This window comes from Lycorma delicatula, chromosome 2, assembly GCF_047948215.1.
Source record: "Lycorma delicatula isolate Av1 chromosome 2, ASM4794821v1, whole genome shotgun sequence".
NCBI classification, from domain to species: domain Eukaryota; kingdom Metazoa; phylum Arthropoda; class Insecta; order Hemiptera; family Fulgoridae; genus Lycorma; species Lycorma delicatula.
The window spans coordinates 230,670,370-230,696,528 of record NC_134456.1 but is presented as its reverse complement, the minus strand read 5'-3'; the positions used below and the strand labels follow the sequence as shown (position 1 = coordinate 230,696,528).

The following is a 26,159-nucleotide window of genomic DNA, read 5'->3' as shown; positions in this document are numbered from 1 at the left end:
CATAGCCGGGCCCAGAGTTATTTCCCAGGTGGTTTGAGACAATGGCATACCCCCAGAGTGCGTGTCTGGCTCTGAAGGGCGGGGAAAATAAAGAAGAAAAACATGCCTTATTCAATCCAGGAGAGGATAGCTATAGTTAAGGCCTATATTCGTTCTGGATCGTTTGAAGAATCACGTCAAGTATTCGTAGAAAATTTTTCGAGTGCCTGTATCTCAGCAAAGAGTGACATACGATTTAGTTAAAAAATTGTGTACAACAGGTTCGGTTTCAAATGCAAAACGAAATAGGCAACCTTCCGTTAAGACGCCACAGGCCATTGCCAATATTCAAAGGAGAATTACTGCCGGTCCACTTTTTTTTTGTTTTTGGGGGTCTCTGAGTCATGAAACGTTGAGAAATGCAAAAAAAATCATTCCTCATTTTTTTGACGATTACTTCCTTCTTGCAGCATAGCTATGTTGCCTAGAAAGTAAAATTTAAGAACACCGTGCTCTTATCGATGAAGAATTCTATGTACGATTTCCTAAAATATTAAAGGCAGTGAATATTTTTTACGGTTAGGTAGAACTAAAATAATTTGCACTTAATGAAGCAACTTATTGCGTTTAAATTAAACATCGACTAGAAAGATTTCGGTGTGGCTGAAAATATACAGAGAAAATTAAAAAAAGATTCTAAATGGATTGAAGTTTTGGTCTCATCGGCCGAAATTATTTCACGCACTTCGTGAAGATAATTTTGATAGAATGAAGAAATTCATCTCGGAACAGATTTTAATTTTTCTAGTCAACGATATAGTTCAGTGAAGCATGCTTCAAATTAATTTGCTTATTAAACCGTTAAAATTTTGCTTATCAGTACCATCTAATAAATTCTTGCTTAATTATACTTATGGAGAAGGTGCTTAATGTACTTGGAGCTCATGTTTTGTATGTGATCATAAAACAAAACTAGAATGTCGGGATTTTATTTCTTTAACGAAAGTGTAATAAATGATTTATATCTTGAGATTTTTACTAGATTATGTTATTTGCTATCCTTTAAATATAACTGTATTTGACATCCTCAACCCGAATTTTTGTAGTAAGTTGTGGTACATTTTCATTAAGCTCTTCAAATTAGAAACCATCTCAATTAAACTGTTTCCTGAACGGATAATATGATATGGAGTTACAGAATGAACATATTATTCAAATAATTTGACGCTTTGCAATTTTTCGTGATTGAAAATTAACGAAGACATAGTATTAACTCCAAATCCAAATGACATGAACTATCTCGAATTGTTCATCAAATACACAATTGATTTTATAGATTGGATCGAAACTTTACTGGAAAAGAATAAGATTTGCATCCCGAACGAGCTTGATATTTTTTCATGTACTACAAAATTTTTACATCAATTCCTATGCGCATGCATCGAGCTAATGTACTGAATTCATCATCTTAAAAAATTCTTTTTTAAACTTTTTATAAACTGTTTTCTTATTAGTATATAAGAAAATTTGATTTTCATATTAAAAAGGATGAACCTAAATAATAAAGTAATTAAAAAGGATAATAATTAATGTAATACAGAAAATTCCAGAAAAAAATTTTAAAAATTCAATATTTTTTATTAAAACATTCTTCAATAAATTATTTTATGGCATGTAATAATAAAAAAAGGAAAAAAATGCAATTAACGAATTATAAGTTCCAAATTTGTGTCTTGAAAATGCCATGAAAATCTTCGTAGCAATTCCTACTCTATTAGGAATATTTTTCATGGTTATTAGGTAGATTTCGTAAGAAAGCTGCCTATTGTAATGGGTACCACGATTCGACTTCCGGAAAATTTCGACATATCTTCGCGTTCCACATCCACCAGACCCCAAAACCACCATCAGTTCAAAAGTTTATATATATATATATATATATATATATATATATATATATATATGTTTTTTTCTTTTTTTTTCACTTTCTTGTGGACACATAACTGCCGTAATTTTGCACCAATCACTTTCAAATTGTTACATTAAATATAACGACTTAAAATCTCAGACGAGTTCGTTAATGGGCAAAATTGGACTATGGGGATGGAAATAGGGGGCTTTTTTGAAAAACCAAAATATCGCTATCATTTTCTTATTAAGTAAAATATCGAATTTGTTGAAAGTTTCTACTATTCTTTGGATAAGAGCCTAAAACTTATCGAAGTAACGTTTTTTGATATAAACAACCATTGGCCCAGGGGGGTGAAAAAAAATGGGGTTTCGGAGACAAAACAATTATACCACTCTTAACAGGTAAGTATCGAATCGGTTTAAAGTGCTTGTTAGTCCTCTAATAGTACCTAAAACGTTTTTCCGAAACAAGTTTTGATATGACCAATTCCTTACGGCAAGGGATGACCAAAATGTTGCTGGAGTTGTAAGAAGATGGTGCTTGTCTTACGCTAAACATGTGAAACTTTTTTCACATGCTACCATTGTCGTATTGGCTAAATTTGAAGTGTTTCTTTACTTTAAGGTGGAAATCATTTTTATCCCATGCTTAGCACCGGTGAAATCTACCCCCGCCTTTTGACGTACCGAAAGGGATTTTTTTTAATGTTTAAATTAAAATTTGGCAATTTTTTGTTTGTTTAGATTAAAATTTTTTTTTTTTTTAATTTAAAAAATAATATTGGTAGAACTGGAGAGTTAATAAGCTAAATAACAGCTGCCTATCTATTCAACTCTCATTTAGCAATATTTGAAAAAAAGAATTAGGGAATTTCTATATTAAGATCAAGGTCAGCTTTAACTCATCATTTTTTAAAAATAAATTTAAATTTTCATGTATTTAATTATTAAAAACATTATTAATTTATTAAATCTGATTAATCTATTAAAGAATATATTTTGCCTAAAATTATATTTAAATTTTTTCTTTCAGAGCATATAACATTTAGAATGTGGGTTTTAATTCAGTTATAGAGTATACAATAACTGTGTTAGTTATACAACGTACATTCAGAAAAAAGTATTATACCTTATGCAGAAAACTGCATTATGTACTGGATGTATAAAATACGCGCAGTTACATTACTGCGGAACATAAAAATGAATTACTACAAAACTCCAATCGAAAAATATAATTTACATAAAATATAAATTTTGAAATTTGAAAAATTAAAAATAATTGTACTACTTAGATGCATAAAACAGTCCTTACTTATAAAATAGAAATGAATACAAATAAATTAAATTAATGTTTGTTATAAATATTTTTTTGTTTCTTTAATTCCATCAGTATTAATATAGTTTTTAAAACGGATGAAAACTATTTATACTAACGCTTATAAAAAACGTTTAGATGAAGCCAATTCGTTAGCGTAACTGGCCTCCATTACGTTTGCAATTTGGTTGCAAAGATTAATTAATTTATTCTATGAATAAATAGTATTTCGTGTACAGTCAATACTAGGCTGTTATCAATGAAATCATGAAAGAATTAAAATACCTAAGTCTACTCAGGGATGTATAAATGTTTAAAATTTCCTTAAAGCGTATACGTTTTTTTAAATTTAAAAAAATAAAAGGATAATAATTAATAATAAAATAAATATTAAATATATTAACTATTTAATAATTAAATATAAATATATTTTAAAAATGATTACGTGATATTGTAATAATTAATATTGTCTAAATTAATTATAAATTAACACAGAAATATAGTAATATATAAATATAAAAATGATGAAACCAATACAAAAATTCATGCAAATTTCAGTTTAATTTAATAATTTATGTATTTCTAAATAATAATTTTATTAAAATTCAACAAAACTTAAATTTATAAGCAAAAAACTAATATAACATTTATAACTAACTAAAATGCTGAAATATTTTAATAAAAACAAGCACATAAATACATAAATAAATTTATAAAACTCTAATTCTAAATTAGTTAGCTTTAAATACATAATAACATGCACTAATCTAATTTAAAGCAGAAACAATATTTAAAAGCAGATAAATAGTAATATAATTTAACAAACAATAAGTGAGCAGTTTATATGTGAACGAAATTTATTTTTGATGACCGAATTTAATATTAAAATATATAATGCATAAATTTTACTTAACGAATTTTATTTTCAAATTTATTTTTAATTTTTTGTTTAATTCGGGTTATTTTTTTTAATTGTACAACCTTATTGAAACAAAACTTAATTTAACTAGGGGCTACTCTTATTAAGTTTTAATTTTCTAATAACAGAATAAAAATAGTATTCTCAATCTTTATTATTTGACTATCAAAATTCTTTCAAAAATACGTTACTAATAAAATTATGAAGATTTCACTCAAAAAGTTAAATTGGATACATCTTTTTTGAGTCATCAATCATTTGAATGGTTCCTGCATTCCTTTTTGTTTGCGTTGATCTTTTATCCTCAGAGAATAATTACTGGTATCTTAAATTTTCAGTGCCTCCTTTATATCTCAATCATCTTCATATACTGATTTTAATTTGTATACTTTGTAATAATTAAATATGTTTTAATACACTGCCAACGAATCTTAAACTTTATTAGAATCTTAATATAAATTTGTCTTCCCTACATTTCGTACTTCATACATCCACATAATTTCTAACATTTCCAATAAAAACATATTTAAAAAGTGTGTATTTTTTCCTTTTTGTTTTTGTTTGTTATCCGTATTTTACTGATATGAAGCGTTACATTCTAAATAAATTTTTTTTTGTCTTCAGTCATTTGACTGGTTTGATGCAGCTCTCCAAGATTCCCTATCTAGTGCTAGTCGTTTCATTTCAGTATACCCTCTACAGCCTACATCCCCAACAATTTGTTTTACATATTCCAAACGTGGCCTGCCTACACAATTTTTTCCTTATACCTGTCCTTCCAATATTAAAGCGACTATTCCAGGATGCCTTAGTATGTGGCCTATAAGTCTGTCTCTTCTTTTATCTATATTTTTCCAAATACTTCTTTCTTCATCTATTTGCCGCAATACCTCTTCATTTGTCACTTTATCCACCCGTCTGATTTTTAACATTCTCCTATAGAACCGCATTTCAAAAGCTTCTAATCTTTTCTTCTCAGATACTCCGATCGTCCAAGTTTCATTTCCATATAAAGCGACACTCCAAACATACACTTTCAAAAATCTTTTCCTGACATTTAAATTAATTTTTGATGTAAACAAATTCTAAATAAATATTTTAAAGAATTTTTTTTTATATTTTTAGACCAATATTTGATATTATCATTTTTTTTTGCGTGGAAATTTCTTTTTACTTGCCTAAGAGAATTTTTGATATGCTCTTTATTTTGTCAATGCTTCTCTCCAAAAAATAAATCCGTAAAATTAACAAGCACACGGGCCTAGTCTGATAGTTAACTCTTCGTCGTAATCAATTGTTTAACAGCTAATATTCGAACTCGAAAGTTCTAAGGTTCAAATCCTAGTAAAAGTTAGTTGTTTTTATATGGATTTGAATACTAGACAATAGATGTCGGTGTACTTTGGCGGTTGGGGTTCAAATAACCATACGTCTCAGGAGTGGTCGGCCTGAGTCTGACAAGACTACACTCATTTACATGTCATACAATCATCCTCATCTCATTGAGCGGTGAGGTGTTTGCTTATATCTCAACGGTTGAACAGATTGCAACGTACATGTTACGAAAAAGAATATTTACAATCTTTTCTGAGTAATTTTTAAGTTTTGCCAAAAGAATAATGTTATCAGTAAACTTTTAAAGATATCTTCTCTCCCTGAATCTTATTTTTCAAGCTCAAATTTGTCTTTCAATTCCTTTATAGCTTCTTTAATATAAATGTCGAAAATCAAACGGGAAATATTTTACATATGCTTGTCCTTTTATCTCTTTTGAACAGTAGTTTATCTTTGTTATCTTCTATTTTTATCTCTATCATCTGATTCCTGTACAAATAATATAATACTGTTCTTTCCTGAATTTTTCAATCCAATTTTTTCCAAAATATTATAAAAATTATAAAATTAATTAAACAATTTTCTTTCTTAATCAAACGGATCGGTATAATAGTAAAACTCATCATTGTAAATCAACCGATTTAGAAGTTTAAGGTTCTTAGGTTTAAATCCTGGTAAAACTAATCGCTGCTTTTATTCGGATTTGAATACTATATCGTGGATACCGGTGTTCTTGGGTGGTCGGGGGTTCAATTAATCGCAAATCTCAAGAATGGTGGGCCTGAGTCTGTTCAAGAATACACGTTTACCGATACATTTATAGTCAATGACTTTAACTATTGATGCGACTATAAATAAAAAATATTAAAAAATTTTCTTTCTTAATATTATCTTTTTTTATTTATTTTTATAGCTTATATAATTTCTCATAATCAGTTGGAGAAATCAATAGGCACAAATTTAAATTCCACACATTTTAAAAAAATTCATTAAAAAACAGCAGGAAAATATAATTAATGGGCAAGAAAAATTTTGAAAATTGGCTTAGAGAAATAAAAATGTTAATTAAAAAAAAAAAAAAAAAAATTATCAGTTAAAATATATTTAAATATGAGGTAACGAGATAGAAAACATAACATAGTTATAATAAAACCTAACAAAATAAAAGCGAAATAAATCTGAATCACTTAATTGATTTTTAAAGCAATTCATTTTATTTCATAGATCGACAGAAAATATCTATTTCTATTAAATTTGAATTAAATTTCGTAAAAAAAAAAATCATTTCTGATGTACTGGTCTTGATAATCGAAATACTTAACGAATAAAAAATTAATGAAAAAGTATTAAGTGAAAAAAAAAGTTAAATTAATTTTAACAAAAAAATGATATTCTGCTGCTAGAATGAATTTTTAAAAAATTATTTATTATAATTCTTTATTTTTATTTTGGGTGTAAAATAAAAAAAGAAAAATATTTATAGTAATATACGAAATGGAGAATTAGGTCTTTCATAAAATGATTAGCAATTCTTATGAAACTACGATTTTCATAACTAGTACGAACTATTTTTATATTATACGATGTCAAAACAAATATATTTACTAACTATTAAATGAAGAAATGAAGTATTGAGACTATTAGTGATTTAATAATAGTTGAATTTATATTATTAATATTAAAAATTGCGTGTAATGTTTCATTAATACGAACATTAAAAAAAATATATAAATTACACTAAGAAAGGTATTATCGAGATATACACGTATCAGTAAATGGAATTTAATTCATGCGCTTAAGTTGAACGAGAAAAAAAAGTATTTTAATTTAGCGAGGGATATACGATCAGAGTACAAAAATTCTGAATTTGCATTAGCACATACGGTGCATGAAAACGGTACGACTACAACGATGCGAAAACTACGCGAATAAATTTACGATGTTGGTCATAGAGGAGGTGAAGTTAACGGCGAGTGCTCAAAGTCTGTCTGTCTGTCTATTTATAAAGTTTTGCAAGCAGCTAACATTCGATGCCTATATATAAACAGGGGACGATGTACTAGACATTAAAATGTCAATGCATATCATTACTCAAAGAAGAATTCGATTGTGTTATTCAATTGTATCCGGCGTGCTTGACTTAATGCCAGAACTAGATCAGAATCCATCCAGCTTCGTCAGTAATAGGTCCTACGAATACAGCGACTGCACTCCAGTTTGGTCTTATACAAATTTAACTTTATTCCTACTTTCGATCCAGAAATACCTTTTTTTAATCGAAATAACAATACCGCAGTGATACCCTTAAAGGTATGAGATAAAATCGGTACGGATCGTTATCGTCAGATAATGCGCAGTTTTTTTATTTTACAAACACCTCTTAATAAAACGATCTGTTTTGTTTGCAAAAAGGTTGTACAATAAATAATAAAAACAAAAGATTGCTTTTAAAACAGACACACACATCTGGAAACACGGAAACTAGGAACAGGCAGGAGAATAAAGAGATTAAGGAGTCCTACCTGTGGGTCCGACCGCCAATCCTATGGGGCTGAACGCAGTCGATGTTAGTACCGAAGAAGTGAGCGACGAGAGAGCGGACGTGATGAGCGGCGAGGAGGCGGCAGGGGGCAGGAGGCCGAACCCGGAGAAGACGCTGTGAGGAGCCCGAGGCGTCAGGTCGAGGGCCCCCAACGAGTTCGACTCCGATGCCGCCGGGCTTGGCGGTCGCTGCGTTGACACTGGTCGTTGAGGAATCTGGACAGGGTTTGAGGGGTGGGGAGATGGTGTCAGCTGCCCCTCAGACCCGCTTGGACTTTCCAACCCTCTCGAGCCCGGCGACTTTTCGCCGTTCACTGGAATAGGGGTGAATATTTTGTTATTGCACAAATCCTCAGATGAATGACTTAAATGAGAATTAGATGTAGTATTGTACTGGGCAGCTATTGTAGTAATAGTGCGTACTTGGTTTTCCAAGGCCGCTAATGAGGTAGAAAAACTGGAATTTAATGGTATAGGACTACAACTATTTGGCCGATTTTCATCTAATTTATAATCCTCTTTAGATGATGATATATCATTAAATATGGATTTACTGTCTTCCTGCACGCCCGCATGGGAGAAGCCGGGTGCAGGATGTGCATGAGGATGTGAAAGGAAGGACTCCGGTGGTGGAGGTGGGGGATGATGGTAGGACGGGGGTGGGATCATGTAGTCTTTGATTTCGGCTGCTTGGATCTGTTCGGGCGTGAGGTCTGTCGGCTCTCCTGTATGCAGCCTGATGTGCTGTTGCAACACCAGGCCGTTGGTGAACTTCTTATGACACACCGGACACTGGTGTAACACTCTCATCGGCGGTTTAATCCGATGAACACCCATATGGGTTTTCAAATTGCCTTTGGTAGTAAATGCTCTACCGCATATCTTACACCTGAACGGCCGCTCCCCAGTATGGGTGCGGTAATGCATCTGCAACGCACTCTTACAAGAAAGAACACGATGACAGATAATGCATTGATTAGGATCTGTTAATTTATGTTCTATATTATCAACCAATTGTTGTAGTTTTGATGTTTCAGAAGTCTTAGTGACTTCTATCAGACTTTCCCAAGAATTATCAGTACTTCCAGGACGCGGGAGTAGGCTGGTGTAGATGGCAGGATCTTTGGAAGGATCTATATCGCTAGGCGTAATAGAAAAGGCTCTGGGGGTGTGTAGACTTCCAGAGGATGTACTACTAGGAGGTGAAATAGTGTTCGGAAACGGAAACGATGGAGGTAAGCGTTGATCAGTGGATAAAGAAAAGTGAATTTCTGACGTACTTTTGTTCGAGAGGTTCTCCGGCTGATCTTGAAGACTGTCTTCGTTCTTATCCATCCCTGGACTTTCGTGACACATCAGGAGATCTTCGTTGCTGTACTTGCTGTCTAGACTGCAGTCGTCGTACTGTGACGGGGACGGATATCGCTCCTGATCCGGATCGTGCTCCGACTCTCCTTCTCCTTCCATTTCTCGTTTGGGGCTCAAACGGCTTTCACTGCAGGGCGGCTCTCCGGAATCGGACATCAGTCTCGTTTCGTCTTCGTGGTTTTCCTTTTTGTAGCGGTCTCCCAGATCCAAGGCCGGAGGAGACGAGGAATGTGTAGACGACTGTACGGGCTTGCTAAGGTTTTCCGGCATCTCCTGCTCCCCTCGAGGACCGTATAAAGGGAGAGGAAGGATCGGTTTTAAAAGCGGATCTTGAGGTCTATGGTGGGGTGGCAAGACGAGGTCATGGTGCGGTTGAGTCGGTCTGTATAGAGGCAGACTCGAGGACGGGAAAGGGGGGCTATTGGGAAATTGGGAATGAGGATGCGGGTGCGGATGATGAGGTGTAGCACCCGGGGGCAGGCTCTGGTGTGCTCCCATCTGGGCTAGCAGGGGAGGGTGGTACTTATCCAAATGTTCTGGTACCGGGTTAGGATTCATCTTAATATGCGGGAATTTGGATGTGTGTCTCTGGAAATGGACTTTCAGATTGCCTTTCGTTGTGAACCGACTGCCACAGACATTGCACTTAAAAGGACGCTCACCTGTATGCGATCTGATATGTATTTGGAGAGCCGAGTCGCTGCCGAACACCTTGCCACAGTATCGGCACCGGTGCTTGAAGAAAGGTTCGTTTCGACCCCCCGACTTGGAATCATAAGGCGAGAGAGAACTGCCTTTTCCTCCGTTTTTCCTGAAAGCGAGTTCATCGGCCAAGTTGTTGGCAAGAAGACCTTGACTGGCGTTGTCTAAAACTTCTTGGGCTCTCCTCTGTAACATTTCCAGTGTGTTCGGCTCATTAGGTGAGGGAGGTGGGTCTAAATTCGTGATGATGGACGAAGCGAAAGACGACGATATTGAACAAGGAGGCAGAGACGTAATCGGTACAGGCGGTGAAGGTGGAGGCGGTTTGGGAGTGGGAGGGTCAGTCGAGGGAGTCAGAGCCTGCGATGATGAGGATGATGAGTGCGAGGAGGGAGGAACGGATTGAGTGGTAGGAGGGGTGGTGGCGGGGACGGAGACGGAGACGGAGACGTCTTGTTGCTGCAGTTGCAGTTGTGGTAGCGGCGTTGGCGGTGGCTGTTGTTGCTGTTTGACCGGTGTCGGTGGCTTTGGAGGAGGCGGCGGTGGGGGTGGCGGTGGCGGTAGAGGTGGAGGCGGTGGCGGTGGCGGTGGCGGCGACCCGTCTTTGGGTCTGGTGATCTGGAGTTGTTGTTGCAGTTGCTGTATGAGAGTCAATTGCATCATCTGTTGGTGCTGAAGCGTATATAGAGTCGACTGAAGTACTGCTAGTTCTTGGAGTGCGGCTGCGTTGTCCGCATTATTAGCCATCGCTGTAGCGGCAAATTGTGCTACTGCAACCTTTGTGTTCTGCAACGCCTCCAAGGTGACATGACCGGCCGCAGCCGGGAGGGGGAACGGAAAACCCAGGCCGGCTAGCTCCCCCTCCGCTTCTGTTTCTTCGTCTATACTATTATTATTTTCAGCGTCTTGTCGTTGCCGCCTCGCTTCTTCTTGCCTTTTACCCCCTTCATCGAGAACCGCATCGTCATCCTCTTCCTCGTCTCCGGTGGCCATTGCCTCCTCGTTTTCTAACGATTGCGGGCTTTCTGCCACGTCTTTTCTTTGGATAATATCTTTTTTCAGCTCGCCCCGGTTTAAATCCTCTGATTTGCAGCCGGAAGCGCTGATCGCATCTTCTTCTGAACTCGAAACCGATCCCTCTCCTGCAAAAGAAAGACAAATTTTAGATTCATATAAATAAAAATAACCTCGTTCAGCGGGTTTAAACCCCTCTGTTAAGGGCGGACATTACACTAGGGAAGGATATATTTCCTGCTATTTGAAAATGAGTTTATGTTATGTGTCTAAAACAAACTATTTTTAGATCTAAAATAACGGGCCGATGCGGGGGAGACAAAGACAAGTTTAGTCTGTAGAAACCGTTTCGGTTGACTACGCGTAAAATATTAAAAGGCGATTGATTTATTTGAGAGTTAATAAGAGGAATAAAAATCCTGCTTTACTAAAATAATAAAAATTATTCTTCGATATTTAATAATTTATTTACTGCGTTCTCATTAATCGGCTACTTTTATTATTCTTATATTTTATTGTTTTAAATATACGATTATTCACCACATCCTAATGAATAATGTAATTGCTGTGGTTAGTTTTACTAGCGTACCGATAAAAACCAAGCGTACCGGTTTAAAAAGCTAAGTGTACCACGCTTAGAACAGACTACTGAACGTAAAAAAAGAATTACAAAATTTATTTTATCATTCCTCTTAAATTAGAGGGTTGGTTTAAAAGTTTATATATTCTAGTAAAAGTAAGATCGGTAAGGTTCATTGAAAAATAGTTGTCGCGGATGAACGGCCTGTAATTATATAATTTTTTACGAATGGATTAGTCTGTCTTAAGTTTTATCTACAATTAAGATAAACGTAACGCTGAAAAGGAAAGACTTATCAAATTAACGAGAGAATGTTATAAGTATTGATCACAAATTGTACTTTATATTTCTGAGTTCTCGTTGAATATAAAATCGTTACCTTTTTTATTATTAAAACTTCTTTCTTAAATAAAAAATTGGTCTTAAAGGATAAATATATAAATTTCTAAGCCGATTAACGCAAAAAAAATCAAACAGAAAACGATGATAAATAATGGATTCAAGATAATACGTAGATCAGGATATTTCTTTTCTTTTGCGTCCGGTCGGCTTGTTTGTAGGCGGGCAGTTACGCCATGACTATACAGAGATTATTGCGCATGCCTCTATGATTAAGTGCGCGCGAATATGACAGGAGGGCGGAGAAATATCATTTCATAACGCGCTGGTCTCTGGCAAGGCGCCCGACCAATCCCGCTTCCTCATCGTCGACACAACTCATCGTCCGTCATCTTTTACTGGAAACGACCGAGCGGCGCGCGGGCCTCGCGTCGACTAATGTTTTCTCTTAAGTTAACAACAACTCGCTCGAAAAATATGACTCTTGCCAAGGATAATAATTTATACTAATAATAGCTCCTTAGACGTGACATACATCAAGCGACTGGCCTTCCGAGCTGTTGCCGTACGAAAAAAAAAAATCGAAACCTTTTCAGTTCTCCCTTACTTAGATTTTCTCTCTGTTTATCTCATAATCTTTCTTTCTTTCTTTAGCTATAAATGAATCTAACCTGAACCGCGTCAAAAACAATCTGGGAAATATATTTTTAAATAAACAACCGTTTCGCTTTTTATGTAAGTTAAATCTGATAGTTCTATCTTGTACATCTGTTCAATTTTCGTTTAAACTAAAAAAAAAAATAATATTCAAATTTGAAGACAAATAAAAGCATTTAAGAATAAGTTCTTAAATACTATTGTAGTAGTTTTTATTTTAAAATCTTCCAATAATACAGTATTTCTTAATTTAAGACAAACAATGTTTTTACAATCATATATATGTATCGATACGAGGTTATAGAATACACATTCCCTATTTTATCAGTTATTATAGATTCAAATACAATTTAGTATAAATTATTTTAGAAACGAAAGAATTAGATAACGGTTATATAATAACAAGTAAAAGTAGATTCGCTCACATCTCAACGTACATTGTAATTAATTCAAGGTAGTTTACATACCATTTTAATCGGTAACTTCATCCAAATATCGAATAAATTCTCTTTGTTTCAATCAAAAAAGAATAAATTCATTAAAAAAATACGACCGAATTTTAAATGAATGTCATTTAAATCGTACACTGATATTATCTAAAAAGGTTTTACTTTTTAATTAGTAATGTAATCCATCACAGTTTGTTATTTTTTCTCGTACATTCATTTACAAAAAACCCAATCAATAATAAATTGGTAAAGTCTTCCACGAGTAAATAACAATGTAATTATTTTGTTATATCATTCTTCTAGTTTAATTATTATTTTATATTACAAATTGTATTTTAAACAATACAATGCACTTATTATATTTATATGCAAAGAATTAACTAAAACATAAAATTTAGTAAATTATACAGTAATTTTAAATATATATATAAAAGCAGTTAATCCTAAATTTATCGATAAGAAATACACTTGTTTATTTATCTAACATTCTAAATTAGAAGTAAACGATTGTTTTTTTTTATTAAAAAACAGAACTTCTTAAAATACAAAGTCGATCAAAACATACACAAATATTATTTTCTCAGATTATCATATGCTAAGGTAATATTCTTAGTCGATTTATAAAACCATCTTTAATGGTTTAAACAGTAATAAATTTATAGTTAAAGGAATAGATAAATCTAAGGGACATTAATGTTGTTGTATTAAAATAGAATATATATATATATATATATATATATATATATATTTAAAATCGGTGTAAAATAATAAAAAGCTGTTTTATTTATTTTTATTTTAAGTTATCGTTTATGTTTATGTTAGGTTATGTTATGTATTTACGCTGTTTTACTTCACCGAGCAAAATCTATATCATTATTTTACTTTAAAGTTGTTTGCTAATGGTATTACACAAATCAGTTGTTGTTGTTTAAAAAAAAAAGAAGAGAGATAGGTAAATGAACGTGAGGGATGGTAGCTATTATTATACAAATGCATTAATCTGGTTCATATAAATGGAAAGACATAGAGATAACGAGAGATTAATTAATTTTATATTAAAAAAATTTAATTAAAGATTCGTAAATTATTTTTTATAAGCTATTAATAATAAAATTTATTTTATTTTTAAAATATAGTAAATAATTATCAATTTATAGAAGAAATGTATTGAAAAAAAATTACATTTCGTTGATTATGTATGATTTTTCATTAAAATATATAAACTTATATGCGTTGCACTGTAAAATATTTGTATCCTATAAGCGAGCGTGCGGATGTACTCCCTTTTACTCTATTTTCAAAGCGCAGACGTAATGTTCTGGTGATAAAGGAGTACCTAAAAATAATGAGAAGCGAGAGATATAGCAAAACGTTTCATTATAGGCAGTTTCCTTGAACATCGAGTTCACAGTTTGTTTTCCAGAACCGATCGTTGTATTTTTTCTTTTTTTTTATAGAGTAGTAAATAAGAGAGTAGTGGTAATTAGAGTCATTATTTATTGTAGACTAAAAGAGTATCGCGGTAGCAGTTAAGCTCCTTCTTGAATGATCGTTCCAGCCGACCGTAAAACGTTCTTTGTCTTTTTCCATCTTTTTAACAGATTCTGATCTATTGTTAACGCTGTTACGACCGCTAATACTACCTTTTTTTCTTTTTAATTTATTTGAAATCTATCAGAAATATCTAGTAACGGGTGGTGGGGTTATGACGAGCGAGGATGTGTTTTTGTAGAGGGGATGGAGAAAAATTAAAGGGGGGGAACGGAAGTGTCGAAATCAAAGCGTTAAGTACCGCATGAGTAGATAGATCGAGCGGCGCAAGCGATATCGACGGCAGCAGACCGGGTGGGAAAAAGGACCTCCGGGGTCAAACGATCCGGCGCGGTGGAGGCGAAGCATATTTTACACTTTATACGAATTGGTACCGCACGATCTAGAGAAATCAACCGTGATGGGTGCATGCAGTTGTAATAATTTACCGTCGATGATCGTTATATGAGTGACAGCTCGTCTACCCTAAGAGGAAACTACGTAAGATTTGACTGTCGCTTCGATAGGCCTCGCATTTTTACCCGATTCAACCCTTACGTCGTCATTGTCATCTTAGACGCCGCATAGACAAAGAAAAGAAGACTATACGATAATCGTACGGGTCCGCATTAGACTTTATTAAATCATGCATAAAAATAAACTGCCCTCACCTTTCAACAACTCAACACAGTCATGGATGACGGCTTGTCTTTCAGGGCCATTACGATTCATGACAAATGACAAATCACCGCTCCATCCAAAATAGGATACTTCAGTACATTTCAAACTATTAAACAATTTTTTGTGGTTGTGGTTTTTTATTTTTTTTTATTTCACCTGTCAACTGCCAACAATACTTCAATTGATGCAATCCGCTTGATATACCGACCATAACGTAATTTTTCTTCATTGCTTATTACATTCTTAGAACCTGGGATAGTTACGTGAAACTATTCCCAAAACAAATCTTACTCTTAAATAACTTAAAGCTTGACTTAATTTTCGTATTATATAATATTAGATTCATTTAAAGTTTTTTTATTTAAGTGATAAATATAACATGTTCGTATATATTTTGTAAATTATATCAAAATTAATAAGATTTTATTATTCTTTATAAAAGAAAAATAACTTGTTTTGAAAATTTGCAAGGCCGAAACCGGATAATCAGAAATTCAGATAACCGGGAAATAAAATACGTTTATTTTACGTACTGGACATACCATTCTAATGTTTAATGTGTATTACACTTAATAAAAAGATGAAAATATAAAAAAAAACAAATGTATTTCAGAATAAAGAAAAAGATACTCAGAACATACGTACAATATAATATAAAACAGATACAGTTCAAAAATCATCATCATCATCATCATCATGTGGTGTTGCGCCTGTTGGCAGGTCTCTAGCACCACTGATGGGGTCTCCATTTATTTCTGTTCCGTATTTTTCTTTTCGTCTTATCATAAACTTTATTACTATCCTTTGTACCGTTTATTAACTTCAGCCTCTTCCTTTCTCTTCTTTTTTCATCGTCAAAAAATTTATTTTTTATTATTCCTTTTTTCATAATTGTATGCCCGATCCAGTTTCCTTTCCTCATTCTGATATTTCTATCTTCATTTATTATTCTTAATACTTCTACGTTATCTACTCTGTATTTTAACTTTGTTGTGTTTTTTAACTTTGAATACATCTTATAATTTTCTTTTCTAGTTAATTTTACAATAATAATATGTCCTAAATAAAAAAAAAAAAAAAAAAAAAAATGAGTATTTAAAAAAATATTCTGCTAACTGCAACAGAACAAAGTTGATTTTTTTTCTTGAGTGAAACATTTCACTAAATGTCAATATTTCTATACTTCACTAAATGTCACTAAATCAATAGTTCACTAATAAATATGCGTGATTATTTCAAAATTTCTCAGTTTTACGTTAAATTTGTATAATTTAATTTTTGTTTTTCCCCATTCATCATATATCAATTCATAAATATGTTACTTTATTCCAGTTGATAAATGTGTTTCTTTTCAAATAAATATGATTTATTTAGCCTATAACCAAAATGATTTTTATTGCTTTGCAAAGTTTAATGGATAATTTCAATGAAATCCATTCAGGAATTATTAATTATTTTTTTAATTATTAAGTATTTCATAAACGGATGGCGTCTATTAAAGTACAAGTAAATTTATAATGTTCTTAATATTTTCTTTATAACTCTGAAATTTTTTAAATTAAGGTTCCTAACCATCTAACAATGTTATTTTATAATTTCATTTCGGAAGAATGATTAGTAGCTTTCATCAGGTAACAGCGTCATTTTATTTTTATTTTTTTTTAAATACTCGAAATAAATTTAAAAAAAAACTCAATTTAAAATCCATTTAATTTCTGGAAACCAAAAATAAAAAAAAAACAAATTTTTATTTTAAATGATAGCATATTCCTGTAATACGTTTTTATTTATTTATTTATTATTTTTTTAAGTTGCTATAGACTAAATGATTAAAGTACACCGGTACTTAATTTGTTTTTGTACGAAGGAATATTTATAGTTTTTTTTGTTATCGTAATACGGGACAAAATAAAAAAAAAAGGTCTTTTACTAGTGATTGTTGACCCCAAACTGCCGTCAAAAGTTAAAATAAACAAGTGTGCAAGTCGTCAAGAGGAAAAAAATCGAGAGAGAAAAACAGTGAAACAAGGAAAGAATGGTTAGAGACAAAGATACGCAAACACTAAATCTAGCTACGAGTAGGCTACGTGAAAGTGTTAACATCCATTAGTACATCAAAAGTTGCATCTAAGCCAAACATGATGATTCCTTGTTAAATGATTCTCTCTTGATGTATTAGATTCGATCGGAGTTAAAATATTTTAATTGAAAAACAATATGGTACTATTTTAAAGTAATTTATAACTTCTTTGAGATTAAAATCAATTAAGTTCAAGGTAATGTAGTAGTAATATTAATACTTAGGCGGTTTACATTAAATAAATTATTTTTAATGAAATGTGGTTTTCTCTATTCCTATTTTAACATACGTTAAAATTAACAAAAGAAAAAAAAACGCATGCAATACTGCAATGTATTTTTCACCAAATAATAAAAATATTTATTAAAATAGTTAATGTATTTATTTATTTATTTATTATTAAAAAAAATATATATATAAGTAAACTATTAACCCACCAGGGTTGATCTAGCGGTAAACTTGTCGTTATAAATCAGCTGATTTCGAAGTCGAAGTTCTCAGGTTCAAATCCTAATAAAGATAGTTAGTCGCTTTTATGCGGACTTGAATATTTTATTTAGCCTCCGAAACCACCGTCAGGATTACTTCAGAGGATGATGTGTATCAGTATAAATTAAGTATAGTCTTGTACAGTCTCAGGTCAATCATTTCTGAGATGTATGGTCGGTTAATTGAAACCCATCCACCAAAGAACACCGGTAGGTATCCACCACGATTTAGTATTCAAATCCGTATAAAAGTAACCGCTTTTACCAGGATTTGAACCTTAGAAATCTCGACTTCGAAATCAGCTGATTTACGAAGACACGTTTATCACTAGACCAATCTACGGTGGGGTATTCTTTGGTGGTTGGGTTTCAATTAACTACACGTTTCAAGAATGGTTGGCCTAAGTTTGTTCAAGACTATACATTTAACTGTATAGTTGCATTGCACTTACAGTCGCTAATGACTGTAATTGTTGAAGTTAAAAAAAAAGAAAAAACAAAAAAACTAGTTTATTTGAAAGCGGGGAATAATTTAACAAAAAAGAATTGGAGGCTGGTATTAACTAATATAAATTCAAAGGTTTTGGGATATATACCTGTTTCAATAAAGCCTTTAAAATGTTATATATTTAAAAAACCTTTAATAGATATCTCTGAATCATATTTATTAAAAATAATTACAGGTTTTAATAATATTAAAAAAAAAATAATTAAAGAAATTTTATTAAAACTCTAATCTAAATTAGATACATGGATATATATAAAAAAAAAAAAAAAAAAAAAAAAAATTATTTGAATTTACGAGATTCGTATTTTTAACGAACTTAAAAAAAGGAAGACGAATCTAATAATTATTTATGTTTATCGTCTTAAAACGTATTATTTTTAATTCTTTAAATTTCAGTTTTCGAAAGTCGGCTTCGAATAAAAGGATTTTCATTTTAATGAATTTGACAAATGAAATTTTAAAAATGAATCGAAAATGTATAATTTTACTTTTTTAATGGTTGTTTTCTTTATGTCGGCTTTTTTGAAGGTTTATTTTATTTTTAAATATATATTTTTTATATTAAAATCGTCATTAAAGTAAATTAATCGATGAATTTAAATTTAATAACAGTTCTGAAATTATAGTGGTACCAATATATTATCATCAGATAAAACGGGTACTAAGTATTATAATAATATATAAAACTTAATTTTTTATAAAAAAGGGATTAATAAAAAATAAATTAATTTTATAAATTGAACATTTTCAATCGTATATGAACATTTTTTTTTTTTTTTTTTAATATAATACGTCGTTTTTAATATACACATCGTTTATTTCCTTGTTTGAATTCACAAAACCTTGCTAGAATTTAAGATAAAAAAATGTTGTAAGTTTAAAACGTAAGGACTAGATCCATACTCTCTTTATATAAGTCAAAAATGTACACCCTTTGAAGGATAGCCGGATGATATAACAGCAGCAAGGAATAAAAGAAAAAAGGGATGGTCGGCAAGACATACCGATGACTATGACCACAACGTCCTTGAAGGGTACAAAGGGTCCGCCACGCTTTACCATCTATACTCGCTTCACCCGTTCTTGTTGCCCAGAAAATTGAAGATTTTCTCCCTTCAACGCTCTTTAACCCTTATTGAAATTTCTCAGATTCAATGAACGGCTTACGGCTAGCCGTGGCATGACCGTGAAATGCCCACTATTCATCCCTTATAAACCGCACCCTCTATCTTGTCCCTTTTTGCTATAACATACAACATCTTATTGAAATTAAATTAAATCACTTTAAAATAAATTATATTGAGAAAAATTTTTAAACTTTTTTCTTTTTTTTTTTTTTTTAACTATTAACCACAAAATAAATCTCAATTTTTTTTTTTTATTAAATTATTAATACAATTTTCTTACATCTTTTAATTTAAATTTTAACCTTTTTATAATTTTAAGATGCATTGAGAAGAACTTAAATAATTTTAGAAAGACTACGCCTAAATAATTTCTTTTTAATTTTAATTGCCGAACTCCGTAGGAATGGTAGCGTCTCCGCCTTCCATCCGAAGGTCCCGGGTTCAAATCCCGGTCAGGGATGGTATTATTATTTATACGCTAAAAAATTCTATATCCCACGCACAAGTTTTAAGCTTATTTGACGATATCATCAAGGAAAAAAAAGACATATTTTAGGTTACGGCAGTACTAAAGTTTTTCTTATATACTTGAAAAAAGTTAATATCTTATATCTGTATATTTATGTAAAATATCAAAAAAATCAACGTTATTAAAAATTTTTCATAAACAAAAATATATATACAAGTATATATAAAAATATATTACTAAAAAACTTTGCACCTCTAATAAAGCTATATTTGTATTTTTATTACTTTATTACTGTACATAATTTTTAATATTACAAGCAACGTCGAGATATATAGCGATTCCAGAACAAATAACTGAGAAGCATCGGAGAAGCGTCTCGGTTCGTAACAGTGAGATACTCGAATATACCGTATACTCCAGAACAAATACAGCAATTGCAAAAACAAAGTGCGATTACAAACTGCGGTTGAACAACCACGTGAATTATTTAACTGTTCATCGTTTGTGCAATTTGTTCGATCTTCTTCTTGAAGTCTTCCGCTGTCCAGTCCTTCCAGTTCCTCTTTATATCTTTTGTAGGTGTCGTGGTTATGTTCGTCGTATGCACTGTTTTCGTTTGTTTTCCAGAAATTCTCGACGTAGTCTTTCTTGTAGTCTTCCTCGGATACTTTCGTTAACCACCCTATACACTGTTCGTCTTTGTTGCCACAATATATACAATTACAGAGGCGTTCACCGTGTTCGCAGTCTTCGTGTATTATACAATCCAATACTTCACCGTTGATCATCGCTGCTGTACTGATTGATTTGGCCAGTGTGTTCTCTATTTATACTATCTGGAGGATGGAGTAGGAGATTAGTGGACTAAAGTTCTCGGTTGTGGATGTATCATGGTATGTTCACGTGGGTACGTCCGAGATATTTATCCTGTTAATATCCGGCTCCGGGTAATCCTATGTAATGTTGAATATATATAATCCTTTAGTGAGTTGCTTATTGTCAGTAATCTATTAAAAGAAAATATATACTTATTTCTCTTCCTCCTTAATCCTCCTCTCTCCATTTTTATGGTTTGATTATGTGTCTAATAGACACAACTGTAATACAGTTACAATCAAACCAAAAAAAATGAAAGTGTCATGAAAAAATGGAAGTATCATTTTTTTAAAGTACCTTTTAGATAATAGAGAAGACGTTAAAAGGCTAAAACAATTCCACATGTTGGACTTTGTGACGTTATTTTACATTGTGTGACGTTATGGAACTAACGTGACGTTACGTGATTTTGAATTGCATCAACTGAGTGTTATCAGTCAATTCATTATTTCACTTGGTTCAATTTTTCTTATTATTCTTTCGTTATTAATTTTATTTTTATTTTTTTCTCTTAATGTTTAATCATCTTTCTTGTTTATTAATTCTTATAATTGTTTTTTTTGTGTGTTGAACTATCAATGGCACTGTTTTCTGACCTAACTTTACGTGTGTATTTACATTAATTTTCTGTGTAGGAATATTAGTTTTTCAATTTTTGAGGAGTTTCGATGGAAGCCTCTTTACACGTGATTTTTTTATGCGATCATATTTATTTATGGTTTCTTTAATATTGTAAACGATTGTAAATTTTTTTTTGAGATAAAAAAAAAGTTAAATTTTAAATAAATAAATAATTCATGTCTTAAAATCAGTTTTTTTTTTTTATTGAAACCTTGCCTTTTGCGTTAATCCGGAAATAATCAAGTCCACTCTAAGTTCGCATAAACAGGGGTGTAATATATCTCTTAAAAATTTTTCAATAAAAATTTAATTTTTGTGGTAATCCTTAAATATATTAATTTTTTTAAGCTATAAAACTAAAATAAAAAAAATAATGTCAAATGTTTTTTAATGATGTAAAAATAATGTTTTGTTTGATTTAAGATTCACATAGAGTAAGGGCTATATATATATAAACCACACGCGCGTACGTGTGCTTACTTTTAAAAAACACATACACACATATTCTGTAAACACACACACGCACAATAAATATTATAACATATGTATATACAACTTAGTATCAGAGATTCGGTCGTCTACACTATATTACACTAAGTCACTAAAATCGCCTTTAATTGCTTGGTACTGTTCCAAGTTTTGCTATGCTTTCATGAGTGAAGAGCAACTAATGGTATAAATAAAAATTACTGAGATGCCAAAGTATTCTTTGTTTTTTTTTAAGCCTATTATAGATGGCCACTCTTACCCGTTTTACTATGAATAATTAATAAACGAATACTACACTTCTGATTAAAAATGTTTGTTTTATTTTTTTTTTTTTAATAAATTCCTTCATTGTTACTTAAACATTTTTTTATAAGAAGTTTTTTGTTTTTTACATTTAAATTTTACAAATTTAAAGAAAAAATATTAGTGCGTTTACCATTAATGTATAACCTAAATAATTATATTTTAAAAAAGTAACTTTTAAAATTATGAGATATTAAATGTCTCATATTAAAAATCGCTATAAAAAGATCTTTTGAAGCTAATTATTAGTTGAAAATAATTTTCAGAGGAGTTACCGGTAGAGTTGTTAAAGGCGCCATTAAAAAAAAAATTAGAAAACCCATTAAATATGTAATAAGTAATAAATTCAAAAATTCGATCTACATTGCGTAAACTAGTAAAGTTCCTTTACTTTTTCTTTCTCTGGTTAGCTTCCGGAACTACATAAGGTATTATTTTAGAGGATGAATGAGGATGATACGTATAAATGTAAATGAAGTACAGTCTCAGATCGACCATTCCCGAGATGTGTGGTTAATTGAAACCCGACCACCAAAGAACACCGGTATCCACGATATAGAATTAACTGAATTTAGTAGGACTTTAACCTTATTAATCTTTCCTTTACTAAGTTTTTAAATATACCATGTATTAATTATATATAGATTTAAATAATTCAAATATAAAAACAAATATTATCGGTTAAAAAATGTATAATGATAAGCCAAAAACTTATTTAAAATATATGCATCGATAAGAAAGAGTAACATAGAAATCGTACAGCGATTCAAAAAAAAAAACTATTGACAAATATAACAGAAGCGCCTTTAATGTCTTCTTTGCTTTTTCTGTTTTGAACTTTATCAATGCTCCTTGGATTCATCTTTGTATGTACTTACTTATGTTTATTATATATTTATGTATACTGTATAACATATATATAATATCAGGGACAACCCTAGCGTTTTTGCCGCCGTAGACAAATCCAAAAAGTGCCGTCTCCAAGCTTCAAAAAGATTTAAAACTTTTCCAAAAAAAAAAAAACAGAATTATAAAAGAATCATGTTAACCAGAAAAATGACATAATTGAATTACGACAATAATACTAATATAGATTTAAAGAATATTGTTTTATTGAAAAACAAAATTTACATTTTTAACGACAACTAAAACTAGTACCTACTATTTTCAGAGATAATTTAAATTTACTTTAAAAACAATAAAGAATATTATTTTCTACATTCAAGTAATCGAAATTATTTTTGTGGATTGTGTTTTTTTTCGCTCTAGTTCAAGTGGTTTTGCCGCAGCTAAATTTCGTCGCCGTAGGCAGTTTGTCTACCTTGCCTACCGAGTAGGGCCGGCCCTGATGATATGCATATATATGTATAACATACTCCATTCTCTGAGAAATTTCAATGGAAACTCCTTTCTGCATGTCTTTTTTTATATTCAAATTTACTTATGGTTTCGATAAATTGGGGACCGGTTGTAAACTAACCGCTGTAAGCGATCTCACATTAGCTGTTGAATGAAAAAGCCTTTTAATTTCCTTGTACGAAGTAAAGGAAGTATTATAATCGCGAAAGATTTCGGTTTTCAGATTTCAACGGAAATATACATTTTAACCATACCTGAATCCATTTTGACTAAATCGGGGTGACGTCTATACGTACGTACGTATCCATCTCGAATAATTAAAAAATTATTAGCTGTAGAATGTTGAAATTTTGGATTTAGGACTGTTGCAACATTTAGTTGTGCACCTCCTCTCTTTTGATTGCAATCGACCGGACCAAAAGTGTCCAAAAAAGCCCAAAATAAAAAAAATAAAAAATAGATTTTGGACTTTTTCTTAACTGTAGTAATACGTAATAATTTAGAGCTTTTCAACAATAAATGGTACTTATTTTCATTGGTTCCAGATTTATAGCCAAATAAAATCTTAATTAATGAAATATTTGGATCTTACAAGGGAAAGGCACATCGGTTCGAATCCGACTTAATATCCTTTCTTTTTTTAACTTTTTTTAAAAAATTTAAATATATTGATTTGCTAATAATAAATTTAAATATTTATTAAAAATTATTAAAAACTTTTTACAATAAATAATAATTCAATAATAACAATAAAAAAATATACGAAAAAAATCAGAAGTTATTAATGAAATAAAATTTTATGCACTTTTCATTTAAAAAATAAATGTGTTTATGTAATTTAATAGGCGTACAAGGAAGTCATGTAGTGTCTACATCAGATTTTTTTCTCAAAATACATCAATAATTAAGTAAATATATTTTCTCAGTTATTCAAATTAGATAGATTAATTTTAAACTTATCTATTTGTATTTTCTAGTTTGGCTTTTAAAAACTGAAATAGACTTAAAGAAAATAATTTTCTCATTTAGCCAAACGATATAAAAATTATACAATCAAAAATATATTTCGTAAAAATGGAAAATAATATTTTTATAACTGTAATACTTTCATCGCCGAAAAGTTAAGAAGTTAAACGAGCTACCGTTATTTAAAAAAAAATTACGTAGAATTTTTAGCTTGTATAGTTAACAACATTAAAAAACGTAGCCTATATTTAATGTTTTGTATAATATCTATAATTAATCAGAGCAGTTTAATTAAACAAAATTAAAATTTATTAGTATAGATTTTGTATTAAATTTAAATCGATTTAATCTTATTATCAACTTGAAAAAAATAAAATCAAGTACCTTCTAATCATATAAAGAAACATTTTGTCCATTACAGGAGGAACAAATGTAAAATTTTGACGGGGACTAATTTTATATGATGACGTCAAAAGACTCAGAGGTTTTATTACTGTATTTTATTTTCAATAAAAATTATTATTTTATTCTACATTATTAAAAAGTACAAATCCACCTTACCAGCAGTTAATTTTGAACTTCTCAAGATCTTTCAGTCGTTAGACCATCGCCAGGAGATTAAAATATATTATAAAATAAGGTTAAAAAATTAAAATATTAAGCATTAATGACTGATTGATAGTTATCAGTATACTCATAACTAGCAATCAGTCATGACTGCTTAAACTTCAGAAGTTTATAATTAACAGCTAGTAAGGTGGATTTGTACCTTTTAATAATATTGAATAATTTATTAATATATCAGCGGTATCCATGTTTGAGAAATAGATTTTTATTCTACATATTTTAATCGATATTTTCACATTCAAATATTAGAAAAGTTTACTTCCAAAAAAATTACGTTTTACAAATATTTTTTTATTTTTTTACCTTAAGTTTATTCGATGAATTTTTATTTAAAAGAAAAAAAAAATAAAGACAGACTTTTAATAATTTTTAATTTGTAGTTCACCTTTTCCTTTTATTTATTCACCTTTTCACTTTTTCCTTTTAATTTATGAATGAGTTAATTATACAGATGTAATAAATTAACGTTAGACTAAAGCTTTGTTAAAAATAAAGCTATTAAAATTAGTCATGAATGTCATTTTAAACAAATTATTTATGTTTAAAATGCAATGATGAGTTAGATGTGTTGTCTGTTATAAGAAAGGAAAAAACCAGTCGCGTCGCGACGGTACTGGCGGCGTCTGTTTGTTTGTTTTACGGCTGGATGAATTGTCAGCCCGAATGGTTTTACACTACAATATATAATACGTTTGGTTTTTTTTTTTTTTTTTATCTTTTACTTCATATTCGGTAGTTTTATTTCTCTGGGGAGAACTGAAACGGAACAGAGATTTCCGCGATTATTTCAATTATGAAACTATAAATAGTTTTGACTAGTTTTAAGAGAGGGCGATGTCGAAGCCGTGGACTAATGCGTGATGTCATTAGTAACAGTGTTGACAGACGTGGCGAGCTCTATATGCAGGCGTGTGCCGTAACCGAGC

General features: G+C 31.0%; 1 protein-coding gene across 1 annotated transcript in view; it reads right to left on the bottom strand.

Moving 5' to 3' along the window:
- The window catches only part of LOC142319721 (homeotic protein spalt-major-like), a 504,375-nt gene that overhangs the window by 29,085 nt on the left and 449,131 nt on the right, over positions 1-26,159 (bottom strand). The window contains exons 2-3 of the mRNA XM_075357316.1: positions 10,550-11,212; positions 7,982-10,441 (exon numbers count right to left, since the gene is read on the bottom strand). Coding sequence (XP_075213431.1) covers positions 7,982-10,441; positions 10,550-11,212 — 3,123 coding nt within the window. The remainder of the gene's footprint in view (positions 1-7,981; positions 10,442-10,549; positions 11,213-26,159) is intronic.